Source organism: Meleagris gallopavo, chromosome Z (assembly GCF_905368555.1).
Source record: "Meleagris gallopavo chromosome Z, MGAL_WU_HG_1.1, whole genome shotgun sequence".
NCBI lineage: Eukaryota > Metazoa > Chordata > Aves > Galliformes > Phasianidae > Meleagris > Meleagris gallopavo.
The window spans coordinates 14,684,153-14,705,939 of record NC_139435.1 but is presented as its reverse complement, the minus strand read 5'-3'; the positions used below and the strand labels follow the sequence as shown (position 1 = coordinate 14,705,939).

General features: G+C 37.9%; 1 protein-coding gene across 1 annotated transcript in view; it reads left to right on the top strand.

The window, feature by feature from the left end:
- HCN1 (hyperpolarization activated cyclic nucleotide gated potassium channel 1) overlaps positions 1-21,787 on the top strand; it is a 192,425-nt gene that overhangs the window by 155,803 nt on the left and 14,835 nt on the right. Inside the window, exon 6 of the mRNA XM_085213684.1 lies at positions 17,261-17,501. Coding sequence (XP_085069810.1) covers positions 17,261-17,501 — 241 coding nt within the window. The remainder of the gene's footprint in view (positions 1-17,260; positions 17,502-21,787) is intronic.

Here is a 21,787-nt window from a genome sequence, read left to right as displayed (position 1 = left end):
ACACAAATGTCCATGCTGTAGGTGAGACACAGCTTTCGATTTACCAACCACTTTCATCACTGCTGCATGTATTCCAAAAACTTTTATCAGAGTCCCTTCTGTGTTTAATGTGCTTTGTTAGCAAATCCATCTTCAGCTGAGACATGCTTTGGCAAGTCCAAGATATAACTGCTTCCAATAATACAGATAATAATACTCTGACAGCTCTCAGTAATTACGATTTTCAACAGACTTGTTACTGCACCTACGATATTCTTTTGTAATAACTGTTCAGTAAATATTTCAGACATGACAGTTCTTTCATGAGCTCTTCTAAAATACTAAGTTAAATCAAATCCCCAAATCTTAGTACAGTTGTTTTCTTGTTAAAAGTGTTAAAATATAAGTTATTTGAGAAAAGTACCAGACTATTTGAATGCAAACTAAATACTCTCAAAGCCAGCTATAGAAGTGTGTACTTGCTCTTGTCTGGACGGCTTTTCAAGGATCTGAAGAGCAGAAGCAGAAAGGCTTTCCCCGGAACCCTGTCCAGTTCATTGAGAGAACAGCAGCTATTGCAATAGCAGTGCTGTCCCACAGAGGAGAATTCTGCACCATTGCCTGACTTGAGTCCAAGATCACACTTCCAAGTGTCTGTTCTATCTCAGTTTTTAGTGGACTGAAGGATTGTTTTGCTGATACTTGAGTGATACTAAGGGAAGGATTGAAAGAAATAGGCTTTTTTATTTTCTTTTTCCTCATGTGGCTTCTGCAGGAAAGTTAAGGCATATTAGACAGTGCTTACCACAGTATGTTCATTCCTATTAGGTCTGACTATGCTCTTGCAATTATAAATGGAGCTGCTAATTTTTAGGATTAGGTAAAAATAGTAGCAAAGTACTTTAGATGACTTCTGAGTTAGTTTTCTGTTGTAAGTTTTTTAATACAGTGATTGCTTGGGTTTGGCTGGTGCTCTCTCTAATGGGTTTTGGTAAGTTTCAGATCGGTTAGCTAAACCAAACGATCTTTTTCTCCAATCCCTTAATAACATCCAGAAGTCCTTTTATGTTAAATCAGTAGAATTTAAGAAAGGTCCTCTGAGCCTTCTAGAGAATAAATGAAAAAAAAAAAAAAAAAAAAAAAGAAAAATTTAATCCAGGGTTGTAAACATTGTGGTCTGTTTTAATTCAAGATTAGGATATGGGGATCTGGGATGCCATCTGGTGCTACTGCTACCTGACAGGTTCTCCATTTTTCTTCTTATGGAGTTCTGAAGTGAAATTTCTTAGTCCTTACATAGGGAGAGCATGGGCAGAGGAAGCAGAGGTCAGGATGCAAGGAGACATAACATGGATGTTTTCACCTCCCTTTCCCATAATTCTCTCCCTTGGCAATGTTGAAAAGGAACATTTTTTTCTTCATTTTTCCTTGTGGAATTTAAATTATGGATCTAGAAGCAGACTAAAGTCTTCTGAAGCATATATATATTTTTGAATTGGTTAAATTGTTCTGAGGGCCACACAGATGTTTCTGTGTTGAATCAACATGTTCAAATGTACCAGTGTACACTGAAGTTGCAGAAATACCAATTAGTGTTGTATCTCACCAGCAAGAGGTGATAAATGTGTCGTGAGCTGCCAGATGCTAAAGCAGATGCACTTGCCTATTTTTATGCACTCTGTCACTCAGTTGCACACTTCGAATAGTAGTAACAGCATGCAGAAGGGTACATGGCATTTCCCTTTTTTACACTTGGAGATGCCTTTTAAAAACATGGTATCTCAAAGGCAAGACAATGAAAACAAAAAGCTACAGAGCTTAAAATCTGTTGTGCGTACACATGTTTTGACTTATTTTCCAGTTGGTGCACTGTTATATAAGAAGGTGAATCTTGTTAAAGCTGTGAGAAATAGGCTGGTTAGAACTCTACAGATCACAGCAATGCTTGGATCATTATTTTGTTGTTTTCCTGGTACCACTGAAAAAAAAATTTCAAATAGAAACAAAAAAATATTTTTCCGAAACCTGCATAAAACTTTGTCTCAACTGTAGTTTTGGACACATGCTTTTACCTAATATACACATAAATCCTTATAATTTTCTCCTCCAAAAACTGTCTTACAGTTAAGCTAAAGGTGAAATGCTGATTTTTTTTTTTTCTTGGAAGTTTTCCTACCTGAAGGAGTAGGTTTTCCTCATCTGCAAACTTTTCCACGTAAGTGTAATACAGCCCTATTTGATAAAGAGCCTTTAAGGGATGTCACATGGAAATGGAGTTTTCAAAAAAACAGTTTTGTTTACTCATAACATGCACCTCTGATACAGCAGGAGCAGAGGGGCAATCATCACCCTGTACTCAACACTGATGAGGCCGTACCTCGTGTGTTGTGTTCAGTTTTGGGCCCCTCACTACAAGAAAGGCATTGAGGCACTGGAACAGAGAAGGGCAATGAAACTGATGAGGGGTCTGGAGCACAAGTCTTATGAGGAGTAGCTAGGGAGCTGGGATTGTTTAGTCTGGAGAAGAGGAGGCTCAGGGGAGATCTCATTGCATTCTACAGCTTCCTGAAGGGAGGTTGTGATGAGGAGGGGTTTGGCCTCTTCTCCCAGGCAACAAACAGGACCCGAGGAAATGGCCAAAAGTTGTGCCAGAGGAGGTTTAGATTAGACATAAGGGAAAACTTTTTCTCTCAGGGAGTGGTCAGGCACTGCAATGGCTGCCCAGGGAGGTGGTGGAGTCGCCGTCTCTGGCAGTGTTCAAGGGGCATCTGGATGAGGAGCTATGAGATCTGGTTTAGTTTGTGGTAGCAGTGGTAATGGGAGGGCGGTTGGATTAGATGATCTTGCAGATTGTTTCCAACCTTGTGATTCTATGATTCTGTGATACAACTTTGCTTTTCAACAGACTGGTCTGTGTCCTGTATTAGTGCTTGAAATGGCACGTAAGTAGACAGATAATGAGATAAAGTGTAAATATGTATGCAGAAGGTTTTGAGTTTTATTTGAAGATAAGTGACAAATACTGAAGGAACTTACGTGTTTTTAGTGGTCAACAAGAATTTTCTTCACTTAAATTGCTGAAATATAAGATTGTTGGAGATGAGTGGAGTTAAAAGCTGCTGCACAGACTTCAGTCCATGTACTCTGAGTATTGGTATAAGTGCATACTTCTCAATAGTTCTTGGCTGAGTTCAGGGTAATGATTTTTAGATGCTGTTCTCATCTTTTGGGATGAAAGATTTGAGGCTGGTTCCAAAACCAGCCTCAGCAGCAGTAGAGCACTTACTTACAAGGACTTTCCCTAAGATTTTCATCTCCTAGTTTGTTAATTTTCTTATTAATAAATCCATATTTCATTTCTCCCATTTGTGAAAAATGAAAACTCAGGAGTTGGTTGAGATTAATAAAGTGCCTAAAGCTCACACAGTTGCATGTCTTACAAGCTGATCACTGTGTGTTTGTGCATTCTGATCACTGCAGTATACTAGAAACAACACATTGTGCCTTAATAGAAGGCTAAATAATTCTGTAGATAAAAAAGTACCTATGTGATTATGTACATTATAAAGAAAAGATGCATTCTTTGTAGTCAACAAAGCCTGGGCTCATTCAGCCAGTTATTATCTAATTGTGCAACTGAAAGTTATTGAACACTTATTTCTGTGGTCTTGTGAATGTCATTTATATGTACTTAAAATAAATTTAACTTATAGTAGGGAATTTGAAATAGTGAAGAATTGAAAATCAGGAAGCAAAGATGAATCTGTATTAAAAAAAGAGATAGCTCTTTTTTCAACTCTTTGAAAGGGTAGATAACTGCACGACAAGGAGGAATGGTTTTAAGTTGAGGGAGGGAAGATTTAGGTTGGATGTCAGGGGAAAGTTCTTTACAGAGGAAGTGGTGAGGTGCTGGAACAGAGAGACTGTGGATGCCCGTCCCTGGAGGTGCTGAAGGCCAGATTGGATGGGGCTCTGGGCAGCCTGGTCTATAGGGAGGTTGGTGGCCCTGCCTGTGGCAGGGGGCTTGGAGATTCATGATCCTTCAGGTCCCTTCCAACCCTGGCCATTCTGTGTGATTCTGCGTGAGAGAGAAAGAGAGAGAAAGAGAGAGAAAGAATGCAACTATTTAGAATTATTTGAAAAGTGTTCCTGATGAAAGCATTACACTGTGGTATTTGGACAGCAGGTTGTTTGGAAAATACACTGGCTTGTACATGCATCCAGAGTTTGCAAAAGAAAAGTCTAGCTACTTACTGTACCTCTCATTGCTACACATTTTATTTATGAAAACTCTACTTTTCGTAATCATCCATATTTCACCAAAAATAGAATGACTCCCATCAGTAAGAGCTAGATATAAACTATCTCATCTTTTTTAGCAGCTGGCACAAAATAAATGCCCTACAGAAAGGGCTGTTGATATTATGTGTAGATGGCTTAATATATAACAGACCTTGAAAGGAATTAAGAGGCTATGACATCTCTAATGCTGCTGAGCAGAGCTGGCATATATGTAGCTTGCTTCTCCAACACAAGAAACCTTCTCCAAAATATTGATACTTACAGCAATGTGACAAACTTAGAATGTGAGAAAGAGGTTAATACCCTTCCTGAGCCATTATTTAAAGCTCATAGCTGGCCTATTTTTAGGCCACCATGTGAGGAGATGTTAGCTGAAAATAGATACAGATCATGTGCCCTTGCAGAATATAGAACATCAGGACATTTCATTTCCAAAGAACATAATTGGAACTGGGAGCAGAATCTTCTTTCCTCTCACCTTTTGCTTGTAGATTATAACTCAATTTTACAAGCACATGAATTATGTTAACCTCTGAATATTTGACTGAAATTAATTTCAAATGTATTTCTAATGATACACATTGAGTTAAAATTTGGCTGTTTTTACATTGAAGACACACATATGCATGTATGTGCACATATAAATAAGCCTGTGTGGACATGTATGTGAAATATATAATGCATACAAACACTTTCAGGCATATATGCGCAACCCACTGTCCGAGATGTATGTAAGAGAGAAGTACTATATAAAAATCTGATTATGTTTCTCACTGTTACAGTATGTCTCAGCACATGTATCCTACGCCTTCAGTCTATGATTATATTACTTTACCGTGAGCTGTAATGACAAGGCTTTTAAAGGCTCTCCTATGATATAAAGTCAATATAGACTAATGTATTCATAAAAGTAGAGATTAAGATGTAGTCTTAAAACAATTTGAAAATCTTTCTGAATAAATTATAGGAACATATTTCTCATGGAAATAATCCTTTAATTCATAAAGTGAGTAATGCACTGAAATGCCTTCAGTGGTTAAATAGTTAAATAAATGTAACATTTTCAGCAAGCAGATAAAGTGTAATCGTTTTGTGTGTGTGTGTGTGTGTGTGTGTTTTGTTTTGTTTTTGTTTTTTAAAGAATATTTAACTAATGTAAAGGATGCACCATGGTATGCCCCCTTTTTCCTGTGCCTGCCAAGTCTCATGCACAGATGCTGATGGTAGCTCCTGGAAACCCTGCTGTCATCAGGCTTCCTCACTTCTGTTGCAAGCCTAATCCTAGAAGGAAAGCACAGGCAGAAATATTCAAGGCCTTAGTGACGGCATGCAGAGAGCAAACACAGCACACTTAGTAAACGTGGAAGGTGGAAGGCTACAGGTATCTCCCTTCACTTTTTGGATGCCTTATTTACATAGGTACTTCTTTTATATGCTCCTCAGAATAAATATTTTCAAGATTTACAAATGCAGAGGATGTCCCGTGTGCCCTTGATCTGCGAAGTCTAGATTGTGATTTGGCTCCTAGCTCTAATGTGATTCTTTCTTTGCTTCTCTGATAACGTGCACTCTTTTATCTTGCTTATGTTACGTAACTGGAGTGAATGGCTCAAATACTGGCCTGAAAGCCCATAAACAGTTGTATCCAATAAAGGTTCTATTTTTTAAATTTCTGATTTAAGTTTTTTTACTGTGGTACCTGTTCTGCAACTGATCATCTCCCCAGATTATAGTCTTTTTTTTTTTCTTTTTTTTTTTTTTTCCCAGGCTAGTTGATCGTTCCAGGATCTGCACATTTGCCTACTGGATATTTATAGACACTGATGCACTACTTTTAGTATAGCTGCTATCACTAATGCATATGAACTAGTCCACTCCTGCCAATTTTCCTTCTCTTTCCTTAGCATGATCTGCTATTCAGGCTGCTCTTGCTGTCATGCTTCCTATTTGCAATCCTCAGAATTTCTTGCGTTCTTTACACCTCCTATGCCATTTATGCATTTCTTTTCCCTGCAGCTAACATTGTTAGCCAAAGTGGCACTCTCAAGAAAATTCTATCGTCAGGGCTGTCTGGCTGTCACTCTACTGAGTTAATCCCAGAGATTTCATTTTTATTTTTTGCCATCTGATGCTATCGCTTCTGTAGCCATCTTCCATGTCTCACTCTTTCATTTGTAACTGAGCAGCATCCTCATGATTCACTGCAAAACTGAGCTCCAGACTTTCTGCTCTCAGTATCTTTCTACATGGCTTGCACTCCAGCCCAGTGGCCTGAATATGGGTTATGAGCTCCTTACGCTTTTGTCACATGCTTCTCATAGCGTAACAACACTGAGCCGCTGTGCTTGATCCTGCTACAGCACCCTTTGCAGTGGTTTCATTTAGAAGGCAAATTTAAATGGTCTTATAATTAGCTTGTCTCTCTTAAAATAATAGAGCAGTGACGATGGCTGATTCAGAAATAGAAAGGGATTGGGCATCCTCCTTATCTGTCTTTTTATATCTTTCTGTTAAATATAGATGCGTGCATACACAATTGACAATGTAAATATTCTAGCATTACACATTTGTCTAAGAAATCAGAATAAATCTCATTGTTTACAAATGCTCTTCTTCCCCACTTCAAGATGCTAACGTAGATAGCATAGCAGTGCTTTATGAGTTAAAGACAGGAGTTTGTTTATACTGTATATACAGTAGGTCTTTATTGAGTAGTTACGAATGAAATGCAAACAGAAATGTACATAAAAACTCTAAACAGTATTTCAAGCTCAGCTAACTAGTATTTATCTAGTATAAACAGTAAGATTTAATTTAAGCCACTTAATAATTTTACAGAGTGGTTCTTTTAATTCATAATAAGGAGTAACTGTTAGCCTAGCAATTAACAAGATAACAGTATTTCCAATCCAGAGCTCCTGGAGAGCTTCAAAATAACATGACGTACAAACCACCGCTGCTGATAGTTAAATAACCGTTTTCATGGCTTTTGTTGTTAACTGTGTCAGCTAGACGATACACAGAGGTGTGGATAAAGCACACTTGAGAAGCAGCTTGTGGATGAGTCAGTTGCCTTGGGCATTTGGGCTGTGAGGTACAGGAGACAAGAGGAGAAATGAAAGGACAAGGAGGAAGGGATAGAGTGGCAGAAGGAATTTCTTGCCTGATGCAGCACTTAGAATAAATTCTCAGGGGAGCTATTCCTAGCATTGGATTCTGCTCTTGACTAAACAAGTGCAAATCAGAAATAGTCAACACACAAATTTATCTCCAGGATGTAGCTTTCTGTTTCTCCTAAGGCATGTTGAGTTTTTTCTGCCACCAAGTTCTTTGTTTCAGTACTTTGTGCTAGTCCTCAGTCAGTTCCCTGCTAGCTTCACAGTTTTTCCTCTGTTTTCATCCACAAGTTATTTTCTGCATGGGCCTTTTTACTTCAGTGAGATAAGTAGTCTTGTACAGCCACATCACATGTTCTGCATTCAACAAACATTTTACACAACAAAGCACCCACATCAACACATTTTACCGAGTAAGTGATGCAATTATAAATGTAGCTCTGGCTGTCTGTGAAATTCCACTCTTTTCCTCTCTCCCTGTTTTTTTTTACGGTTTCCTGTTGTACACTACTACTCTCCTTTCAATCATATGGATCAAGCACTGTCATGAGAATAGCAACACCCTTTCCAGAACTTTTCAAAAACAAAATAATTTTTTTCTGGCCTGTCAGGTAATATCTCATTGACTTTGGTGCGTATAAGAAGTACACTTTATTCTAAAGAACTGTAAGTAGGATCTGAGGTTGTTTCTGGAAGGATGTAGTAGGAAAAAATAGTAGCTGCCAGGCAGATCATGTACAAGGTCAATCACAGATTGATTGGTGTTAGCAAGTGGTATCACAGTAGTTCAGAACAAATGTAGAGGGATGAATATCGTTTGCAGAATCATCATACTATCACAAGAAGGACTGGAAGCTAGAGAGAAGGTGGAAAAGCAATGCTATTTGTTAACCTGTGAGCAAGCAGACTAGAAGGAGAAATGTGATTATTAACAAAACCAACATTACTGTTCCTTAATTGTTGTTTTAGAAAAATATGAGGTTTGCGTCATAGTGTCTAATTTACACCACTTTTCAGTGTGCTAACACACGTTTCTGATACAGGCAGATACTGATAGGATTTTACAAATCTTAAATTTCTTGCAGTTCTCCTTACTGCCACAAATTGACAATGCATACTTTAAAATCTGTATACTCATAATTGAACAACTTCGAATTTAAAATGCTGTACTGAACCAAGTCTTACGTGCCTCCTGCCCAAGATATTATTTGGTAACTACTACATTATTAATAGAACAACCAGACACAAAGGAAAGTTAAGATATTTTACTGTTCTTGAATACAAACTGAAATACTGATTGTTAAATACATTTTGCAAATTGCAGTTTATTTATGCAATTAATAAAAGGAAACAGTATCTATAGCAACTGCTGCTGTCATACATAGATTCTATATTACCTTCTGGAACAAACTAGCAATGATATTTTTCAGGATTTTTTTTCTGTAGTAGTCACTTTTAGCACTACATATGGAGAGGGAAGGCCTTCAAGAAGCATAAGCTGGTTAACTGGCTCAAACTTTACCAGCACTTCCCAAGCTTTTGAAATTAGACAAGCTATCTCACAATTACAGTTTGTCTTAAAACATTGCGTCTGTGCTCATTTTGATAGTTCTTATCCTTTTCCCAACTGGAAACCAAAATTATGAGACATAGAACATTTCAGAACATTGAAGAAGATTACAGCTAAATTAACTTCTAAAGTTGCACAGTTTTGGAATGGATACACTGTTCAATGAATGAAAAAATCGATAGTGTCTTTTTTTTTCTCTTTTTTTTCTTCTTTTTTTCCTCTTCTAAAATCTTCTAAATATAATAGAAGATCTAGAGAAGAGAAGCATGAGATGCATGGAATTGCTCTCTCCCTTAAGCTCAGTTAAATCAATTAACAAGCTGGGAAAAAAGATGGATATCTTTCACCAGACTGACCTTATTGGAGGTTTGGTTGAGCCATCACATCTGCATTTTAAATTAATGCAATAATAATTCTGAAGTATAAAAAATGCATGTAGGGAATTGAATAAAAAAATCCAATCAGAGTGATATAAAAGTACACAGAAAGCCAACATTCAACCACAGAAGCCAAGAAAACATAATTGATCCAACCCATATCCCTGCTGCTTGCAACTACATAAAAAAGATTGGTTTCTCTTAGGAGACAGCAATACTAGCTACCATATGCACTTTTTAAGGATGACATGTCATAAAATGAGGTGAAGGGAGCCAGACAGAAAAAAAACACAGCTGTGCACCTGCTTCAACTCAGTCCTGGCAGAAACCAAGCAGGGTTTTCATTCAAAGATGGGCTGTAAAGCAAGTTTATTGCTCCCTGCCTTAGCTCATCTCACAGCTGGTTGGAAAATTTTCTGCAGCTGGGCTACTGGTGTGCAGGTATGCTGGAGGTCATGGAGACCTGAGGGTTTTGAAAATGTAAATAGACAGACTGTCTACTGATTTTCAAGGCAACTAGGATCACACGGATTGTCTTTCCCCTAGAGTTTTTGTCAGGCTTTGTGCATTGCTTTGCCTGTGGGTCAAACAGGTAGGTTACCTCAAATCAGAGCATTCTTGTGGTTCTAAAGTGTGGAACTACAGCAGCTAGAGAGAGAGGTTTTCCAAAGCCTACATACTCCCAATATCCAGCTGTATTTACAGAATGGCAAAACATCAAAGTCCTGAAGAAAAGAGAATTACATCTCTCAGTGCAGTTCTAGACATAAAAGATGGTATCTAAAGGTTAAACATGAAATTTAAGCAGAGTCTCTGCATTAAAAATGCCCATTGTTCTGGTACAGAGAGAAATCCGGTACAGTGTGCAAAGAGAAAATTTGTGCCAGACATCAGATGGGCCACAAACGAAGCCCTAGATCTGTGTTTTCCCACTGTGCTAGATTTAAAAGTGAAAAATGGAAAGATTGTGGTAAAGCCACTCAAAGGTAAAGGTATGCATAGTCATTCTTACATGTCCAAAAGCTTCAGAGAAAAATTTATTTTTCAGGGAAGCACTCTGTTTAGTTGATTAACCACAGTGTATCAAAGCAATTTGAGTAATTTCAGGTGTACCAGAAATAAAGAATATTGCATCCTGTTGCCACATGTATATTTTCTGGCACTAAACAAGTTTTGATCTATTTGACTAACAATGTAGTCATTCCCTCAGTGGGATGCTAACCCTAGTCCTCCTGATTGCCTGCTGTCATAAAGCCTGTGAGTACTTAATATCTGTGAGATGCCTTCTTTCTGCCAAAGCTGAATGCAATTGAACAACAGGTTAAAATTAACTGCAATCATGAACACATACAGAATATGACTACTTAAAACCCAAATTAACCACATATGTTGCTCAAAAATTAATGGCTTCTATTTATTTCCATGGAAACCACAACAGTTATGGAGAACACAGTAACACTACTTGATAGAGCAGATTCTCCACTACAAAACACTATTTTTTCAACACAGTCACAATCAGTAGCAATGCATTTTCTCCAGCCGTGAACAAGTGCCTGTATGCTGTGCTTGTCCAAATCAGCAGTACATGAGGTGAACCACTGTTGTTGTCGCAACTGCTGAAACATACCACCCATCTCCTCACTGTGCTCACATCCATTGTTTGGTAACCATAAAAACACAGCAAGCATCAATGAATGTTAATGGATGACATTTTTTCCAGATGTAGAAATTCAGTGATGCACTTTTGCGTCATAAACACTTCTGTGTCAGATGCATTTGTCAGACTGCCCCTCTGCTGCCGTCTGTTGCACAGCAACAACATGTAACACAATATTGGTGGGAAGGTTCAGCCTCTACTGCCATACCACCGACACCCACCTCTGATGTTGTGTGCTAGTATAGTAGAATAGGAGGCACTGTTTTCAGGGAGGCCCTCATATATTCAACATGTTGATATAGCCCCAAACCCTTTTAAAGCAGAGCATTATTAAAATTAAGCATTATTTTTTTTATTTTATTGTATAGAACTGACCAAATGAAACTAAGTGTAGCAATAAACAGACTTTGTTGGCCTCTACTTAGGAAGGACACAGCTTGTGGACAGACGTAGTATCATCTATTAGCTGAATTGGATATGTGGGGAAAAAAAACCCTTCAGTCATACACGTTTTTCCAGAATTTCCTCTTTTTTCTACTAATAGCTTTTTCCAGTCAGTCTAACTAAAAGCACTTCCTCTATCCAAAAGTTTTTCACTAAGAGAAAAAGCCTAATGCCATCAGAAAGTGGGTGACCGTTGTGCCCATTCACATTATCACAGCTGCTTCTTTAGGTGTGACATGACAAGATGTGTTGGAGCAATTTCCCAGAAATACTGAACTCATGAAAATGATAATATCTAAGGACTTAATGACAGTTTAAAAAAAAATGGCTAGAAGAGCCAATATGAGTAATAAGGCCAACATAAAGCAGCAGGAGCCAGTGGAGTCAGCTAGCTAATCTCTAATATGAAGCAGATCACTACACCTCTGATTTAGTCATTGCATACTAGTCAAGTAGTAGAACAGTACTTACCTTGATAAACACTTGCTCCATGTGAGTCTGAATGACTCCTTCCTTTAAACACTTCAGCCACATAAAATGTTCTTAATTCTCTCCTAAGACTTCCATTTGTTGTATTGGTGTACAAGTGAGAAAAAAAAAAAATCATTATTTCTTCTAATAAAGATACATGGGGGATCATAATTTGATTCCAGTCACACTCCAAATAAATAACTCAAAAAAAGAGTTGAAAAAAAAAAAGATGTTTATCTTCACATAAAATGACAACTTTTAATTAGGCTTTTTTAAAATATATATATTTTAAAAGACATTACTGTTTCCCCTAGAGCATTCTGAATTACATAAGGTACTTTCATAATCATTATTGTTTCTTTCAACCTAAGATGATATTTGAAGTGATATACAAGAATCTGAAATTACAGCACTGCTTAAGTTGTGATTAAGACTCACAGAAATGTATTTTACTTGTTTTGAATGATCTCATATTTAAATAAAATAACACTTTAAAGAAAAACAAAACACTTAAAAATGACACATTTCTTTTTCCCTCAGTAATTTTCCACCTTCTAACATCTTAAATATGGAAAGTTAGTGCTTTAGCATAAACTTTCTTAGAGAACTAATCAACAAAATGAATGCATTACTAGGATGTAACAGCTGAAATTACCACAGCAGGGAGGTTTTGTAGTTATGTTCATGCCTTCATTAGGCAACTCAAACTGAACAGATAAACTCTGTGTATACATGGGTATATAGATGGGCATAGATTATATACCAGGAGAGAAAGGTGCACAGAAGATGGAGACATAAAAAGAAATTAGATTCCAAAAGTGAAAATCCTGCAACGAGAAGTTGTTTTGCTTTATTTGCCAAGAAGAGATGAAATCTTTTTCTGTTGGGCTCAGCTGACTCTGCACAGAGGGTGTATGTAGTCATGAGTTCTCCCCTGTGTTTGTATCAGCTCATAAAGTTATGAAAATACATTATTTATCACTTTCCTTTTTTTTTTCTGTATGTCAGTGAGTCACAGAATGATTGAGGTTGGAAGTAACATCTTGAGGTCATCTGATCCAACACCCATGCATAAGCCAAGACACCTACAGCATGTTGCACAGGTCCACATCTTTCTTGTGCTGGGAAACCAAGAAATAGACTACTCAGTATGCTGAGTAGGGAAGAAGGATCACCACTGTTGATTACCGGCAGTACCGCACTTAATGCAGGCAAGAATAGCATTAGCCTTCTTAGGAGCGAGGGCATGTTGCTGACTCACGTTCAACTTGGTGTCTGCCCAGACTCTTAAGTCCTTTTCTGCCAGTGTACTTTCCAGCTGGGTAACAACCAGCCCTACTGGCCCCTCAGGGTTCCACCCTAGGAGCAGGACCATTCACTTCTCCTTGTTGAACTTAGTGAGATTTTTGTCAGCCCATCTCTCCAATCTGTCTGGTTTCCTCCAGACGCTGCATGGCTCTCTGGTGAGTCAGCCACTATTTCCACTCCTGTGTAATGCACAAATTTAGTGTGGGTGACCTCTCTTCCATTGTCCAGGTCATTAATGAGGATGTTAAACAGAACTGAAAGTGTTACTGACCACTGCAGTATGCTGGTTGTTACTGGCCTCCAACTAGACTTTGCACTATTGAATACTATCCCCTGGACCTACCCATTCAGCGAGTTTTGAGTCTACCTCACTGTCTGCTCATCTAACCCATGTTTCAGTAGCTTCTCTCTGAGGATCTTATGGGAGGCAGTGTCAAGGCCAATGTATCTCCTGATCTGATTTTTTTCCATCCAAGGTGGGATCTACTCGTCTTGACATCTGGGACTTGCAATTCCATAAAGTTGCTGGTAAAGACTGAGACAAAGAAGCATTCATTACCTCAGCTTTTTCAATGTCTTGGATAACCAGGTCTCCTGCTTGTTTTTTTTAAGGAGAAGGCCCACATTTTCTTTGCCTCCCTTTTTGTCACAGGTATTTGCAGAAATCCTTCTTGTTGCTCTTGATGTTTTGGCCAGATTGAATTCTATGCTTTCCCATTTCCATCTTCTTGACAGTGTCTCTGAATTCTTTCCAAGTTACCTGTCCTTGCTTCCACCCTTTCTAGGCATCCTATTTGTATCTGATTTTGGTCAGGACCTCCTTGTTCACTCATGCATACCTCCTGGAACTGTTGTGTTTGACTTCTGCTTAATTGGGATGCATGACTCATGAACTTGGAAAGGTGATCCTTGAATATTAGTCAGTTTTTTTGGGTCCCTCTTTCATCTAGCGCCTTATCCCACAGAACTCACCAAACAAATCTCTGAAAAGGACAAAGACTAAGGTTGTGATCTGTGCCTTCTTTGCTTTGTGAAGGACTTTATTTACTTTATTTGCCCCACTTCTCAGTTTTTTGTGCTTGACAGCTTTTTCTCTAGGCTCTCTGTTCCCAAGCTCTCACCTTTTCACTTCCTTGATCTTTTTTTCAAAGTCAACCTTCCTGACTCCTTTTTTTCTATTTCTTCTGTGTCCTTTGTGTTTCTTTCTGTTCCTCTCATTCTCTTTCTTAATACTGCTCCACCTCATACTGTTTTTCTTCCTGCTGATGACTGTTGTTGAACTTTTCACTTTCCAAGCCCCTTCTGAGCTTACTGACCAGCCTCAGTATCATTTCGAGACAATTTTTGCATCCTTTAGTAATTTCCTTTCTCTGCCTCACGGACATGCAAGACAGTTATTCACTTTCAGAAACAGAAAACAAGCAGCATATCTATAGAAAAGTCCCTGAGCAGAGCAAGAAAAGTAGCAGTTATTTCCAGCTTTCTGACATCAGCCAAGACGACAGCAAGGCAGTCTCATAGCAGAGAAAGTAGTCTGGGACTCCGCACGTGATGCCACCAGACTGCGAGCAGTGGGAGAAGAGAATAACTTGTCCTCTCCAGGGAAGCAGTGGCTGAACTTTTTGTGAGAAATAAGGTTCCTTGTTACTTGTTTAGATGAAGAGAACAGGCTTTTCTTCTTTCCTTGGAAAGACAGTCAGCTGGAATCTCTTTTTAGTATTTATTATGTCACCCAGAGTATACTTTAAGAGGTAGCCTGGGATTGTTCCTCACAGCTTAATGACTCAGCAGGATTCACTGACATTGAATGCCAGTGACACCTATGTGGTAGTTTACATCCTGCAGTGCCGGAGATAATTTTCACATTCAGGTGAACACCATCATATCTGACATCAATTTTTCCAGGTATTTTTACAAGGTTTTTATTTAGTTAGTTAGTTAGTTAGTTCAAAAAAAAAAAAAAAAAAAAAAGAAAAGGGAGTTGCTTTTTTTTTTTTTTAATTCTAATTCTAATGTCATGTGATTAGACAGTCTAGTTTCACCCTTTTCAGTTATGCTGGATGGGAATCATAGCCAGACTGTTCTTCCTTTCCATAAGTCTCCCAGTTGTTACCAATCTCAGTTATATTTTCCTCCCATCTTTTCTAGTTTCCATTCCTGCCATCAATTCTTCTACATTTCAAGTTTCTTAAAGCTATAAAAAAAGGTCTGCATTTTATCCTGTAGTTCTAATCCATTCAATTTGTAATTAATTATGGAGTCAGTAAAAGGTGCAGTATTTCAAGCATGCTAAAGCACTCATTAGAAAAGAAACTATGGAAATCAGAAGGCATAAGAGAGTCAAAACAGTAAAAAGGGTTTGTTGTTCTATTTCCATTCCTCATAAATAATTCTAAGATAAAATGTTCTTGGTGAAATCATAACTAAATCCACTTGGGGTTTAGTGATTGGCTTCAAACATGTACTATCTTAGTCTTCATTCACTCTATCATTAACCCAATGATTAGGGGATTCAATCTGCATTGAATTATTATGTGAAATAACATATATTTTTTCTATGTCCTTGGCTCATTCCAGAGGAAAAAAAATATATATATATATATATATATATATAAAGGCATATTTAGTGTGTATCTAAGTGTAAGGATGTAATGCTGTTGAGATAGAGGTTAAAGAGAACTGCTGTACTGCTCTTTGTTAAGAGTCAGTGTTCATTCGTGCTCAGAAGTGCTTCTATTTCCAACTTGGCATTAACATTACCACTGACAATGAGGAAAAGGCTGAGGTTCTCAATGCCTTCTTTATTTTGTTTTTAATGATCAGACAGATAACTGTCAGGTTCTCCTCAGGGAACTCTGCCCCCTGACCTAGAAGTCAGGGATGGGGAGCAAAATAAAGTCCCCACAATTCAGAAGGAAGTAGCAGTGACCTGCTACTTCACTTGGACTGTCATGAGTGCATGGGGCCAGATGGGATCCACCTGAGAGTTCTAAGGGAGCTGGCGGAAATGACTGATGCACTGATTTCCATTATTTATCAGAAGTCCCAGTCAACCAGTGAGGTCACAGAGAACTGGAGGCTTGCTAATGTGATGCCCATCTACAAGAAGGATTGGAAGTAGGATCTGGGAGTCTACAGGCCTGTCAGCCTGCCCTCGAAACCTGGGGAGGTCACTGAAGCAGATCTTCTGAGTGTGATCACACAGCATGTGTAGAACAACAAAGGATCAGGCTCAGCCAGAGTGGATTCATGACAGGCACATCCTCCTGCCTGATAAACCTCATCTCCTTCTATGACCATGTCACCCACCTAGTGGGATGAGGGAAGGGCTGTGGATGTAGACTACCCAGACTTTAGCAAAGGCTTTGACACTGCCTGGCTCTGGAAAGATAAATATTCTTGGTGAGAAACAACCTTAAGACCTGTTGCAATTTTAGGAAAACAGCTTTCTGAATTTAAGGATCTGTTGTAAATGCACACAGTGAAGTGTACGACTCTGTGTTTATAAGATGAATTAAATTCTCAGAAATAATTTTTTCTATTGATTTCAGCTAGCCTTGCAGCTAACTACAGTGGTCATTTATATTTTCAATATAGTTGTTAAAATCAGAATGATGCTACTGGTACAACATCGGAAAACACAGGGCTAAACTTTGCACTTGCATAACTTTATCACTTAGTACAGTTATTGCAGCAGCTAATCTTCTTGTCAGCTTTTCTGTGTAGTTCTTATCTAATTTTTATCTTTCTGCCATTTTTCCCTGTTAAAAGTCAAGGGAAATAAGATGTGAAACCCACTGGAAGAAGACAGCTTTTTTTAGTACAAATCAGAACTGCTTTATTGTTCCCATCACTTCACTAGAAAGAGATGAAAAGTTAATGAAAAGATTAAAAATGAGGCACAGTAGGAGAAACAGAAAAGTCCAGTATATAATACAATATGTTTGTGTGTGTGATCAAAATAGTCTTTTTTCAATGCCATTTATAAGTATATATTTGCTGACCATCATTACCATAATATTTCCTTTCTGTTTAGGAGATCGTCAACTTCAATTGTCGGAAGCTGGTTGCTACAATGCCTCTTTTTGCTAATGCAGACCCAAACTTTGTGACTGCCATGCTAAGCAAACTGCGATTTGAGGTGTTCCAACCTGGTGATTATATTATCCGAGAAGGTGCTGTGGGTAAAAAGATGTATTTCATTCAGCATGGTGTTGCTGGTGTTATCACCAAATCCAACAAAGAGCTGAAGCTGACAGATGGCTCTTACTTTGGAGGTGAGTAGGAAAAAATGAACTATACCTTTGAAGTGAATGCACTAGCATAAAACATTCAGATATGAGACATATAGAGATGTATGAATGTCTTTTGCCTGGACAATTCCTATTGCTGGGAAGTGTATGCAAAATATTTTTGAATAATACATTCACACTCTGCTTATTCTTCTAATGTAGCTACTGAAGATACAGAATAACCTTTCTAAGTGATTTTAAATGAAGAGCTTCTCTTTAAACAGGGATAGAAATTTTTAGTCATAAATGTACTTCTGAAAGTTAAAAATAACTGCAAGAGCTACAAAATTTGATGGGATAAAAGACGATTATTATTATGAGATATTTGGCATCCTTCAAGAATATTTCATGCTGTTATTAGGGCTTTTTCACTAAATTTTTTGCATGCAGTATTGATTAGCCTTCCAGTATAAAAAATGAGAAACTGAACTCTTTTTGACTAGATAACCATTCATCAGCTTTATATTAATAAAAAAAAACAGACAGGAATTTTAATGTAACTTAAATTCATTTGATAATCCTAATGAAAAATAGGCATTCATTTAGATGAAGTCATCTGAATATTCATATTAGAATGAAAGCAGTCGGTTTTTTTTCACATGTAATAATCAGTATGATTTTGTTTTTCTGGTGGCTTTTAGTTGTCTTTGTGCAATGAAATAGGTATCTGCTTCTTGAGGTAGAGAAAAGGCTGGCTTCCAGATGTTGATTGAACATTTGTGTGTAGTACTGCTGCTTATGACCATCAGTTAGTTTGTTATTGTATTAATTTTCTGTTGAATCCCTTGAATCATCCCAGAGCTGAGCTGAGTCCAAAGCCTTTCAGCAAATGTTGGATTGAAAACCTAAACAGTAGCATTTAGCTAGTGTACAGAAGTGGAATGCTTAAAAATGTGATGTGGGCCTCTGAGTTTGAATTGGGCTACGGAGTTACTTAACTAATCCCATTTTAGAATAATATCCTAAAGCAACTCCTACTGATCTGGCCAGCAGGTCATGTCGTTCTGCAGTAGCCTTTGCAAGGTGATTTGTACCAGTATTTGTACAAGCACTTCAGAAAAGCAGTCTTGTGCTTATCCCATGGGCTTAAACCATAAATGCTAAAGACAGGAGATTAAGGAGAAAGAAAAGGTAAATGCTGAGGATGAAGAAACAGAGCAACCTTGGTCATGGTTTCCTTTATGCTTAGCAGTGCCCTAGTTTATGAAAATGAGTTTGCAAGAACCTGCATGCTGAATCTGGCCATAATACTCCTCTGAACCAGCACAGGATAAGAGGAGATTGCAAATGGAAGTATTTTACATAACTGTCAGCCTGTTCTTGCAGTGCAAATGACTCCTTAGCTCATCCTGTTCATCCGCTACCCTTCTTAGCAGGACTGCAGACAAAAAATAAGCTATTTGCACTATCTGGACACCTGAAGAACTTACTATAATGCATACCAGAACATTTTGTTCATACACACACTCCTGGGATGAGACAAGGGGTGCAAAGATCGGGACAAGTATCTCTAAATCCTAACAGCTGCTGGGGCAAATAGGAAAAAAAATAGTGGCTGTTGCTTGTAGCTGAAAGGGAAGATACAAGAAAAGAAAATGAAGAGTGAGCACACAGGGAGAAAGAGCCTGGAAAAGTATGTACTCTGGGATCAATACATCGTGATTCAGATCTGTTTTAACAAAATACCATACAGCATTGTGAATTCCCAGAAATGTGGTTCAGACTCTGAAGAAAGACCCATTTGACTAGCTGAAAAGAGAGGAAACAAGATGCCCATCAGAAAACTGTGAAAATTTTGGTTTGTCAAAACAGAAAAAAATTCTAATACACTCTTCTATATGAAGGAAATACATTTTCTCTGAAAAATACACCTCAATCTGAGCAAAGCCTCCTGACAAACACAAACATTAAAAATATTTCACCCAGGAATAGTAACAAATGTCTGCCCAAATCCTAAGACTAATCACCTTTTTCTCCAATGGAGACATGCAAAATCTGAGATTAAGATACTGCTTAACAAGCTGCAACTTACAATTTTAATTGTATAGCTCCAGATCTGACCTAGTAAATCAGTATAAATATTTGTGCTTCCTATTGAAGAAAAAACACAGAGGTGCTGTGGGGTCACGAGAGCTTGGGTTTCCCAGGAACTCTGGCTCTGGGGATGTTTGGGAGTGTTTGAAGTGGTATCACACTCATGAAGTGTTTGACTGGTATCCCACCTTGAATTTGGAAAACATTTATCGGAGTATCAATCTTTAAAATACTTTGGTATTGACAAAATTTTATCAGCAGAAAGTTTTTTGTACCCTGGAGTTGTAGGAGAACTAGTAATTAGTGTGAAAGCCAAGACTTAAAATGAACCAAAGCAGTATCACCAGCATTTGTTTGGAAGTTCTTCTCAAAAAGAATGTGTCTGGATATCCACAGCCACGTAACAAGTAGAAAATTCTGTGGTTTTAGTATTGATTAATGAGACTATATTTCACCTCAGCCTTACATTGAATTTTGATGTATGTACAGAGTGATGACTCCAGAGAGCCCATCATAGATCTGGGCTTTATTACTGTGTATCTTTTATCTCATCTGTGCTCATTGGTTTCTCCTCTCTGATGTAAGTAAGTCAAAGATGCTAGCCACAAAGATATTTTGGCTTGTTTGGTGACACAGCTATCAGAAGAGTACTCTACCTCTTAACTTCCATGTGTGTTCATAAAGCTAATCTTGAATTTTAGATGTAGGAGCATTATTTAGCCTAGCAGAATGTAGGATGCTAGTTTTTTATCCTTTGCATCTACTTCAAGTGTTAGTATGAATTTGCAAATGATGTCTGGTACTATCCTTTTCTGTAGTCCACATTTGTCTCAGCCCTTCCCACCACTCCAGAACAAAAAGCATGCATAAGGGAATGAGTGAGAATACAGTTGGCCTTCTACTCTGCAAGCACATATTGCTGGCTTATGTCCAGCTCTTTATCTACCAGAACCTCAAGTCCTTCTCCATGGGGCTGCTGTCAATGAGTTCTTTTCCAAGTCTGTAAACATATCTGGGATTGCCTTGACCCTAGTGAAGCACCTTGCACTTGTCCCTGCAGGAGCTCTTGAGGTTCACTTTGGCCCAGTTTAAAGCCTGTCCAGGTCCCTTTGGATTTTGAAGGTGTTGCAATTGTTAAATAAATATATATATTTTTATTTGACTCATGATTTTATTTATCTACAGTTGGCAATAATGAAAATATAAAATATTAGTCAATACAGCAGTGGCTTATGAGACATCCTGGATTTTTCTTTTTTTCTGTCTCAGTACATATTTGTGTTTCTCTTTATTAACACCCCAGTATTTCAAACATAATTGTGCATTGTGCTATAATCCTAATAGTAAATAGTAGGAAGAAAATTGCCAGGTTTCTTTCCTGCTGAACTTTTTCCTCTTGGTACCAGTTGTCTGTACTAGAAATTGCTCAAAGATCTTTTTGTGTTAGAAAGAGTTACAGGACAGATTGTTTATTTCTTCCTCACTAGACACATAGATGTGTTAAAAAATTAAGGTTTTTAAATCTTACTAACAAGGCACAAAAATAAGAGTAATTCACTTATAGAGAAGCATAGATTATCATTTTTACTGAAGCTTTGTAGAGCAGAAATAATACTTTAATGTATCTAATTACCCTAATGCAAATCTAATTTACATTTTAACAATATATGTTGGTATAAGATGCTGTAATACCCCTAATGCAAGTGAACTCTGATTTTTGGTGGAGTAAATCATATTACAGTCACTCCATAATGATCATATTTACATGATTTACAGAGGTGCCATGATTAATAACAACAAATGTGAGTATAATAGATTAAAGAGAAGTCTATTGTAATAAAAGAGCTCACTTCCCACAGTTCCCTTCCTTTTGCTCAGTCAAAGGAATTTTGTGGATGTGGCTGCTAGGGCTGTTTTAACTACCAAATGGAGATCTGGCTCTGTAAACTGTCCTTACCTCCTGGAAATAGAGCCTTTTTTCCCCTAATATGTAATGATCATCCACTTCTCTGTGCATCTCTTGCTCCAGTCTGCTGGTGTTCACTAACAGTCCGGTGTGCAATGCAAGCTGCTGCCTGGGGAGAAAAGGCAAAAAGAAACATTTTGCTATTTTACAACTCATACTGTTACCCTTGCAAGTGTGCAGATGAGTGGGAGTGGTTTCATGATGTCCCCTCCACAGAATCACAGAATCACAGAACTGTAGGGGTTGGAAGGGACCTCTAGAGATCATGGAG